Consider the following 10,635-nt stretch of genomic DNA (forward strand, 5'->3'; position numbering starts at 1 on the left):
TCAAAGTGAAGTCTGTTCCCTTCTCCAAATGTCCTGGGAGCCTCCTGTGGAGGTGGTGCAGCCAGGCTGTGGGTGGCAGAGACTAGGCCGCCCTGCTCAGCTCTCCTCACCACCCAGGGCCTTGGTCTTCTGGAAGATGCTCTGCATGGCTGAGATCCGGTCCTTGTCCTGGATGTTGAAGACCTGGAACTGTGGGCAGGGTGGGGGACAGAAGGGTCACAGAGACATCTGGGAGCCCATCACAGGGCCTGGGACACAGAGTGGGACAACTTGCGCTTGCTGACCACAGGGCCTTCCTGCCTCTGGGTCTCCACCTGAACAGTCCTTCCCACAGGTGGACCCGCCCGGGGTCCCCTCCTCCGGGGGCCCTTCTTCACACACGGGTGTCCCTGGATGGAGCTGACACAGAGGAGGCCCCATGAGGTGCTTGTTGAGGGCTGAGCACGAGTCATGCCCTGGAAGGAGACCATGTTGGCTCTTTGGGGTGAGGATGGGGGTGGCCCTAGAGGGAGGAACGGGAGTGGGCTCTGTGGGGGTGGGGAGGGGAGGGCTTAGCAGAGCTGGCAGAACCTTGGGGCTCAAGGAGGGACAACAGGCAGAGCAGCCAGGCACCCCCGAACACAAAGCCAGAGGATGCAAAGTCCTGAGGGACATGGCCGAGGGACCCCTGAGTCCAAGGATGCAGCTGGAAACTGTCTCCATGACGCCCAGGAACGGCCACACTCCTTCATGAGGAGTAAGCCCTAGAGTAGGCAGGTGGGGCTCTCAGCACTCATCAAGTGTGCATTTGCAGGTGAATCTGGTGGGAATGGGGGCAGGCTCAGACATGATGCCCTGGTTCCCAGATACCACTGGGGCCACTAGTGGGCAGGGGACATTCATGGCTTATCTGACCCCCAGATGTCATGTCTTTCTCCAACAGATGCTCTGGAGGCCTGACCTGACCCCAGCCTTCCTCGGGCTCCTGACCCTGGGGGAGTGGACCAGGGCTCTGTCCCCACCCTCATGTGACCCTGGGCTTGCCCGAGGCTCCGTTAGCAGGCCTCGCCCACCTTGTCCAGCAGGACATCGAAGTAGGCGGTGGCCCAGTAGGTGGGGTCGCTGGCGGGCAGCTGCAGGAGCGCCTTGATCCCGTTGCCAATGCGCGGCGGGGGGCTGCGGCCCAGGTGGGTGACGTGGATGCGCAGGAACGCCTCAGGCTGGCTGGCGAAGCGCTCCACACGCTGGTAGAGGGCATTGAGGTCCAGGCCAGAGTCCTGCAGCAGGTTCCACTGGGGGTAGAGGAAGTGGGGCAGGTTCCTGGTGGCCAGGCAGCAGAGCAGCACCACCAGCAGACGGTACCCGGAGCCCTGCAGCTCCACCCAGTCCTCCGGTGCCGGGAAGAGCACCGAGGCCCACAGCAGCACCGTCTGCGGGGGGTTGGGAGGGCCGGGTCATGACCTCACCTGGCTGGTGGGGTGTGGCCTGGCCCAGGCCCAGGCTAACACACCCCACTCTGCCCTCCCACCACCCTCACCCCTGGCCACCCACAGCCTGCCACCCTCATCAAAGATGACCCCGGCCCTGCCGGAACTTCTCCCCCACGCTTCTTGCCTCCCCTGCTGTTCCCATGTGAGTCCCAGCCCCTTCCCACCTGTTGCCCCCAGTCTGGCGCCTCGCTTGACTCCCTGGCCAAGCTCAGCAGGACCTCGGGGCCCCACCCCAGCTTCCCCTCCATGGTGCCCCACGGTGTCCCCAGGACAGCCACCCAGCACCCCTCTAGGTGGATTCTGAGGCTCCTACCCACCCTCCAGGCCTTTCTCTCATGCCTCCCACCACTGACCTCCTACTCATTCCCTGCAGCTCAACCCAAAAAGCCCTCCTCTGTGGCATTGTCCCAGCCCATCTGTGTGCACAGGATGCCTGGGCCCAGGATACGTCTGAAACTGCAAAAGTGGACTTACCTGGCTGCCCCGGGTGCCCCCACCCCTGCTCCTGAGCCCCCCAGCCAGGGGTGCCTCTCCTCTTATACAGTTGCCTGGCTGCGTCTCACATCGCCTCCCTCCACCGGCCCCCATCAGCCCTTGTTCACTGCGGGGCTTGGGGGCCACTGTGTATCAGAGCCCAAGGGAGCGCTGGAAGCTGGCACTCCCTCAGGGGTGGGGCTGGAGGCCTGAGAGGGGCAGTGAGTGGCCTGAGGTCACAGGGGGGCTCGTGGCAGAGCCGTCTTCTGCCCCAGGATGGGCCACCTCTCTCTTGAGCCCCCACCCCCCGTGCGTGGAGCCACGCTCCTCACCACTGCTCACTCAGGGCAGAGACCCCAGGCCTCTGCAGCCCCCACCAGCTTCCCATTCCCCGCCTTAGGGGTTTGGGGTAGGTCACAGCCCCTGGCCCTGCCCTCCCTCGCTCTTCTCAGCGCCCAAGGGTTACGGAGCCCTGGAGGACACAGCAGCCCAGTGAGCGGCAAAGAAGTGGTGCCGGGACTGGGGTGGTTCCACTCAGAGGGGGATCCCCTGGCTGGTAACATTCACAGACACAGGGCAGGACGGCAAGGGCGTTGGGACGGAATGGCCTGACACCAGCTGGCGGGCTCTGCGCAGCGCCCTGCAGCCAGATGTCACTCATAAGCCACGGCCTCTCTTCCCCGGAACCTGGGAGAGGCCTCCAAACCTTCCCACACGGAGCTCACTCCAGGCTGTCCACTGCGGGGATCTGGCAGGAGGGTCAAACCTGGGTGCCCCTGCCCCTGATCCCCCGGTTACAGACACAAGCCCAGCAGAGGTGGAGTGGGAGCAGGGCGCCCGCTGAGCCCCCCATGCGTACCTTCAGGTGGCCGAAGTTCAAGCCGGGGCGCTGGCCACCATCACGCCAGCTCTCGTGGTTGACCCGGTCCAGGATGGAGAGACTGTCCAGGCGGTGACCCTGGAGGGAGCCCAGTGCTCCAAGCAGCCTCGTGAGCAGGTAGTCAGTGGAGACCCTGGGGGCCCGGACAGACACACCACACTTGGTCAGCGTCGGGCCTCAGCCAGGTGTCTGTGGGCACCCCGCAACCACAACTTATCCCCAGGCTTCTGTGGCCTCCCCAGGATCGGAAGCTCCTGAGCCCCACAGGACAGCCAAGACCACGACAGGGGCTGTCCCAGTGTACCCAGCCCAGCCCCCATGTGTCTTTCAGGAACTGCACTTGATGTGCTGTCAAATGTGCAACGTCTAGTCTTCATGTAGACACCAGGGCCCCAGAACACGGAGGGACGTAGGGAGCCTCCCGGCCAGGCCAGCCTTCTCTGTGTGGATGGGACCGTGCCACTCTGACCCTCCCAGGGTGGAGCAGTGCCTCCTGATCCCCAGGCAGGGGTACGGGTGGAGCCACCCCCAGCCTGGCAGGGCGTGACGTCACTCCATGCCCCCTTCTGGAAGCCCAGTCTCCACAGGGCAGCCACAGGACAGCTGGCGGGCTCAGAATCTCTGCCACCCCCCAGCAGTGCCCATAGCATGGGGTGTCGCACAACAGCGGTGCTCATTGTGGGCTTGCTGAGCCACTGAAGGGGTAGAACCTGGGGACGGCGTGCTACTGGGCCCCACTCTGTGGAGTCTCAATATGGACAGTTGTCCACCCACATGCCCTGAGTCTGTGGTGGATGGGGCACAGGAAAGGCCATTTCCCATTTACTTGCAAAAAATGACTCTGCTCAGGCCAGCCTTTCCCCTTCCTTTGTGGGCAGCAGTCATCCACAAGCCTCGAGGCAGCCCTGCTCTGTGCAAAGACAGGTTGGTGGGGAGCCCCGGGGGGCAGGGCTCATGGAGGTTCTGCTGAGTCTTCCCTGGTAGCAGAAAATCACAGAACGGCATAGCCAGTTGGGCTAATGTCATCCACTTCCAAGAATTAGCTCAACTATATAAGAGCACCCCCTGCTTACTTCAACCCAGGGCCACATTCCTAAAATCTCCCCACAGGCAGGAGAGCTGGCGGGCTGAGTCACCCTGGCCAAATCACCTTGCAGGTGAGGTGCTGAGTAAGCAGTGTCAGATCTGGACAGGGCTCAATCTCCAGCCTTTGGTGTAGGGTCTTGAGGGGGCCTCAGCCTCTGCCCTGTGCCCCCATTCCCTCCCTACCTCTCACAGACACTGACTCGGGGCCTCCTCCTCCCTGCAGGTGCCAGGGGCCTGCAGACCCCTGGGGCGGAGACAGGGGAAATCAAGAAGGAGCTGCTGGGGCTCCAGGGCCGGGCAGGGGAGGGGCATCTTCAGGGGTGGGGGGACTCATGGCAGGGGACATATCAGGTCATATCTGGGAAGGGCAGCCAATATAGAAGATGCTAGCAAAGCCCCAGTGCTAATTCATTAGACTCTGACCACCCTCACTGTGTGGAGACCCCTCTCAGCTGCTCCAGAAACCCACTGGCACCCTGGACATGTCACCTGTCCTCCTTGCTGTTTTCCCACCCAAAAGGAAGGTGCTGGGCTGGGTAAGGAAGGGTCCCATCCAGTGAAGCCTTCTACACTCTGGGTTTCTCCGAGTCTCTCCTCACAGCCTGATGCCGACCCACTCCCCAGGCGGCAGAGGGCACAGCTCTATTCTCCCCGCACCTCTGAGAGGGGCAAAGCTGGCAGCACAGAGCGAGCATCATGTCAGATCCTAAATTCCCCCAAAGACCCCAGTGACATCTGTGTGGTCCAGATGCCCATGGGGCAAAGGCAGGCAGGAGACCTCACAGATCCTCCTGCCCAGAGTGGGACCCCACAGACCCAGGAGGCACATCCTACCTCCAGTGCTGGGCACTGGCCGGCACCAGAGCCACCTCTTGGCTGATGATTCTTTTCAAGCTGCCCTCGGGGAAGCCAGGTATCAGCTGAGCCCCCTCCAGGGCGGGCACCCTGTGCTTCCTCCGCACCACGGGCACGATGTTGAAGCGGATCGTTCTCCAGCCACTGGACACCAGCAGGGACAGGCAGAGCTCCTCCTCCCTCAGGCTGGCTGCGTTCAGAGAACCTGCAACGACCCACCCGTTGTGCCGGTCCCTCATCTGGGCTCCGCCCTGCCTCCCAGGACACTCCACGGACCTCCTCCTGCAGCCCCTCGGCCTGTGCTGCCCTCCCCACCTCTCACCTTGGCCCTCTCTGCCCCGCCCCAGCCCCCACCCACAGCCTGCTGCTCCTCTGCCTCCACACCTGCGTCCACCCAGAACCCCAGCCAGGCGCGGTTCACGCGTGCACAACGGTTATGGGCGGAATTGTGACCCCAAAATGCCTGTGTGGAAGCTCTAACCCCCAGTACCTCAGACTGTGACTGTGTTTGGAGATGGGGTCTTTAAAGAGGCAACTAAGGTAAAATGAGGCCATTAGGGTGGGCCCTAATCCGCCTGGTCTTTACAGAAAAGGAACACAAGGAGGACACGGAGAGAAGGCCATGTGAAGACAGGGTGAGAGGGTGGCATCTGCAAGCCAGGGAGTGAGGAACCAACCCCGCCGGCACCTTCAACTTGGACTTCCAGCGTCCAGAACTATAGCGAAACAAGTTCTGCTGTTTAAGCTGCCCAGTCTGCGGTGTGTGTTACGTGGCAGCCCGAGCTGACTAATGCAACAAGGATGCTGTTCATCTGTGTGATTGTCATCTTAGCGATGTCATGGCCTCAGTGATGACAGTGGCATCTGCGCTGAGGTTTTCCTTTGCCAGGTGCCCAGGTCCTCATCAAACGTCTTCATTATCAGTCTCCCTTGCCCTCACCCCTGGTGGCCCAAGCCTGGTGGCTGCACCTCCCCAGGCCTTCCTGACTCCGCCAGCTCTGCTCTAGCCCTGGGACCGTGGTCCCCCTGCAGCCCAGGCTCCCCCTCCCCATGGTTGCCCTCTTGTCAGGAGGAGGGGGTGGCAGCATCGGCCCAGGCTGGGCCAGGGGAGGCCAGGGCTCAAAGAGGAGCAGTTCTGCCCCAGGGTGGGGCCCCTTGGCAAGTGGTCTCTGGTGCTGCCCCACTGGGTGCTGGGTCTGAGGCCCCCATCTGCCTGACACCTGGGGGGTCCCGCCAGGTCCTTCCTGCAGGTCCTCCTTCAAGCACCCCCTGAGGCCCCAGGCGGCTCTGAGATCCGGCAACTCTTTGCTGGAGGAAGATGAGGCAGGGTCTCTAACGCTTCTCTCTGAGTGGCTTGTTTTCGAGGCTGCAGCCCAATGCCCAGACATCCCCAGTGCCTGCTCAGTCTTCAGGAAAAGTCTTGGAGTGGGTGCTCTTGGTGCCCCTAGCACCCCCAGATGTGACAGCTCACAGCCACCCCCCTTTGGCTGCCAGGCCACTTGCCCTGCAGTGCCGGGATGTTGGGTCCCACGCTCCCAGCAGCCTGTAGCCAGGGAGGGACGCACGGGGCTTTAACAGCCCAGCCCCTGGGAGGGCAGCTTCTGCAGTCACTCACATTCCAGAGCCCAGGAGGGTCGGGTTGAGGCTGGACTTCTCCTGATCAGACCTGCTCGCTCCTTCCCACCCCCTCCTGCTCCCTTGAAGCTTCCCTGAGAGCCCCCTAAGTCAGCCCCGTGCACGGGAATCCTCTTCTTAGACTCTGCCCCTCATACACCTCTCAGGGGCTGGGGGCGTGAAGGACAGGGCTGGGCCCCAGGATCGGTCCCTGCGGGAGAGAACATGTGGGGTCCCTGAAGGCCTTGGCTGGCCAGGGTTGGGAGGAGCCCTCTTTGCCCAGCACCCAGGAGGCCCTGACCCAGAAGGCTGCCGGTGAACTGAGCCCAGCCACCCTGGATTCCATTCATTCCCAGGTCCTTGCACAAGAGCCCTCACCTCCTGTCACACCACAGATGACACATTCCAGCAGAGATGCTTCCCGCTCCTCTCCCCCTCAGACCAGAACCCACGCCCCCAACACAGAGTCCCCAGACCACTCAGGAGGAACATTCCATGGGGCGATGGGGCTGGGGCTGGGGCTGGGGTGGTGGGGGGCATTCTGGTATGACCAGGGGCCCTCTGACCTTTTACTTCGGTTGTCCTTTCCCCTCAAAAAACAAATTAATACCAGAAAGAGTGAGGAGGGTAAGCTGGGCCAGCGTCTGCTGTGGGTGGCAGGGGGCACCCTCATCACTGGCCCTGACCAGCACTGGCCAGACCTGGGGCAGTCTCTTCTCCCCTCCCCCAGCACTGCCCAGCGAAGGTGCCAGGGTCAGAGGTCAGGGGGGCCAACCAGCTGGGAGCCATGGCCCAAAGGGAGTCCCCAACACGTGCCTTGGAGAAAGGTCTCCACGGCAAGTGAGTGAGCCCAGCCCACCCTAGCCCATCCACAGCCCTGGGGGTCCTGCAGGAAGGAGCCCGGCCCCCCCCTTATGTGGACCCCACCCCCCCAATCTCCTGCAGGGCAGCTCCGTCCACCTCCTGGGACCCAGCCCAGAGCAGGTCCTGGCTCTGCCACCTGGGCCACTCCAATACCCATCATGGGCCTCAGTTGCCCATCAGTTAAGGGAGAGAAGTGATCCCTGGCCCCTCTCAATTCAGTGTTTGAGGCATCTGTCATGCAAAGCCACTGCTGATGGCTTCATTTCCTTATCTACCATTGATCACACATGTTGTCCATTAAAAGGTGGCTTGGAAGGCAGCCTGCCACATCTACCCCTTTCCCCACCACTCCCCACCTCAGCCCCTATCTGGTCTCACCGGTTCCCAGGGTGGAAGCAGCCTGACCCTGTCACCTGGGGCTGCCATTTCCCTTTTAACGTAAGTGTCAAGGAGTATTGCCTGGAATTTCCCTGCCAGCTCGCGGGGCCTCTGGGTGTGGCTCCCAGCCTCTCTGCTTCCTCAGCCAGGAAGCCAGCTGGGGTGCTGAGGAGGAGCCTGGAGCTCAGAGTGTGCCCGAAGGGCCTGGGGCTGGGCATAGCCTCATGCTCACCCCAACAGGGGGGTCTGTCTCCTGGGTGGGGTGGAGGGCCCACAGGTGACAGGGCCAGATGGGAACAGCCACGTTAGTTCAGGCAAGAAGACAGAAACAGTCCTGCAAAGCCGCCTGTAGTAATTGGAAGGTTCAAAAGATGACCAGAGAAGATGTCGGAGAGTCCCGGGCTCCGGGAGCGCCAAATGACAGGCTCAGGCCACCCTGTGAGGCGCTGTTTATCATCAGCCCCAAGGGGGTAGCCACCTGCCCAAGTCACCAGGCAGGTCTGCGGAGGAGCAAGCCACCCCTCCTGGTGTTGGAAGTCTGTCCAGAGGCCCGGGTACCTTCTGAATCTCCCATGTCAGCATGAAGACACGTGCCTGGCTTCCCCAGAACACACAGGAAGCAGCCAGGAGGAAAGGGTGGTCCTGCGGGCTCAGGTGGCTGCCATCCCCATGCCAGCAGGTGGGCCTGAGCCTGGATGTGCAGCCAGACCTGGGCTCCCTATGCTGGGCAGCCCAGGGCACATCCCTCAGGGGGGCCGACCATCCCCGCTCACCGAGCTCACGGCAGATGTGAGGACCAGGCGAATACCAGGTGACTCAAGGCAACAAATCTGTGGGAGCAAGTGGCAGTTGCCACTGCCGCATGCCTGTAGCTTCCCAAAGGAAGCAGGGCATTTTGTTTCCATTCCCAATGCCCTGCCGGGACGACTCGAGCCCCCAGGAGGATGGGCTTCGTCACTTGGGGCCCCCACTGTCCTGGGCCCTGCACAGGCTGCACCCGTCCTTCCAGCACCATCACGGGCCCCGCAGTCCCTGCTGGAGGGAAGCCCACTGCTCTGGCCCTGCTGGGAGCCCTGCTCACCCCAGGCTCACCACCCCCAGATCACATCAACAAGGCACCCAGAGAAACACTCAGGTCAGATGCCTGGTTCACTTGGAAGTATCCCGCCACAGAGCCTGCTAGGGGCCCACGACACCAATTAGCTGCTGGGCCATAAATTGAAACAGACCTGTGCACAAACGTGCATGCATGCATATCCACCCACACACAGTCACATGTGTGCATACTCACATGTACACACACATACATATACGTGTTCACAATCCTGCACAGTCATGCACTTACACACATGCACACACATACCTGTACACACACACGTAGTCCTCCCAACCCAGCACAGTGTGATCAGATGCTGGAAGTGGGGACAGCTGTGAGGACTGTCACGTTGAGCTGGGAGTGTAACAGAACCACTTGCCCAGAACTGTGTCGGGGACCCTCATCAAGCAAGTCAACTGGAAAACCACATGCTGGTCACAGTTTCCAGCTGTTTAAAAAATAATAGCACCATGTAAAATTAGGTAACATGAAATGCATGACCTGTCTTCTTAGAGGTGTTTGGAACTAGAAAGAACCTCAGAGTGTTGTATCCCGACTTGTGTGCCCCTGACATGTGCATCGAGCGGTCACACGCCTGTGCACACACACACTGCCATCAGACATGTGTGCACTCCCGCACAGGCCCACAGACAGCATGCACAGTGTGGTTTGGCAGCTACCTGGCGTGATGAGGCTGTGGTGCTTGCAGTGCACAATGGCTGCCACCAGAAGGTCCTTGAGGACGTGCAGGACCTTGCCGGGCACGATGTGGCCGCAGTACTTGGCACTGTCCTCCGAAGCACTGAAGACGTCGTCTGTCATCCACCGCTCCAGGCCGGCCACCTCCCTGGGGACGCCCAGGCGGCAGGATGCGGGACCATCCCCTATCTCGGTGGCCCCCAGCTCCTCGATCAGGAGGGCCTCGGCGTCCACCCACAGGGGCATTTCCATGTCCAGCGGGTCCTCCGAGGAGCGCAGGGCAAACTGGAAGGCCTCCAGGTCGTGGGAGTAGTCTACGAGGAAGCGGGGGTCCCGGGCGTGCACGTACTCCAGCACCGTGAGCAACACGTTCTCCGCAAGCTGGTGGTCCTGTGCCCGGGGCGCCCCCCGGGAGCGGATGGCCTGCAGGTAGTGGTGCCACAGGGGCACCTGCACAGCCATGGCTGGGGGCAGTCAGAGAGCACAGCCCTTGAGGACCTCTCTAAGGCCGCTGTGCGTACGGGCCGGGAGGAGGCACCTGCCAGGTGAGAAGCAGGTCTGCAGGTGGGGCACCAGCTCCCCGCAGAGCAGAATTCCAGAGTGACAGGCGGGTGTGGTGCAGTGGGTTAAGTAGCTGAACTTGGCCTAGGCCTTTGAAGTGAGGATGAGTCAGTCACCAATTATTAGGACTGTCACAGGGGCAGGGAGGCAGGGCCTGGTGACCACCTGGGAAGGTCTCACTGGGCGCCTGCCACCCATCACACGGACTCTGCAACTTGTGCCCAAGGTGCATTCAGGCTCAGGACAGCCCCGAAGAAATACCACACTCAAGACTTCCGCCGGCCTCCTCCGGCTATGCTGTCCCTAGAGGTGAGGGGTCTGTTTCTGGTGTTCCCCCTCCCACCCTCATCCCATAGCAGCAGACGCTGTCTCTGTGATATCAGGGCCACTCCACCAGACTGGGGGGTACATGTGGCATCCCCATTGCTCAGATGAGAAAGAGGAGGCGGGGCATCTCACTCTATCCTCTCTCTGAGGCAGCCTGGAAAGCCATGAGCCTCAGGCCAGGACTGGGGGCCGCGTTTCCATAGTAATCTGAACATCCCCTCTGACACCAGTGCTGGGCTTAAAGCTGGGAGCCTCACACTTGGTGCCTACCACAGCCCAGGCTTGAATCCTGCCTCTTCCCCTGCAGGGCTGTGCATCAAGCCCCCAGCCCA

General features: G+C 61.7%; 1 protein-coding gene across 1 annotated transcript; it reads right to left on the reverse strand.

Annotated features, from left to right (window-relative positions):
- MAB21L4 (mab-21 like 4) lies at positions 1 to 10,635 on the reverse strand. The gene is made up of 5 exons (XM_058533500.1): positions 9,397 to 10,635; positions 4,744 to 4,969; positions 2,803 to 2,956; positions 1,053 to 1,409; positions 1 to 189 (listed from the first exon to the last, which is right to left on the reverse strand). The coding sequence occupies exons 1-5, from the start codon at positions 9,875 to 9,877 to the stop codon at positions 97 to 99; spliced, it is 1,311 nt and encodes a 436-aa protein (XP_058389483.1). The 5' UTR covers positions 9,878 to 10,635; the 3' UTR covers positions 1 to 96.

Source organism: Diceros bicornis, chromosome 37 (genome assembly GCF_020826845.1).
Source record: "Diceros bicornis minor isolate mBicDic1 chromosome 37, mDicBic1.mat.cur, whole genome shotgun sequence".
Lineage (NCBI taxonomy): Eukaryota > Metazoa > Chordata > Mammalia > Perissodactyla > Rhinocerotidae > Diceros > Diceros bicornis.

Coding starts and splice junctions, on each gene's coding strand:
- MAB21L4 (XM_058533500.1), bottom strand. CDS start 9,877: ATGGCTGTGCAGGTGCCCCTGTGGCACCACTACCTGCAGGCCATCCGC. Junction 1,410..2,802: donor TGAACTTCGGCCACCTGAAG/GTACGCATGGGG, acceptor AACCCCCCGCAG/ACGGTGCTGCTGTGGGCCTC. Junction 190..1,052: donor TCGATGTCCTGCTGGACAAG/GTGGGCGAGGCC, acceptor CCCTGCCCACAG/TTCCAGGTCTTCAACATCCA.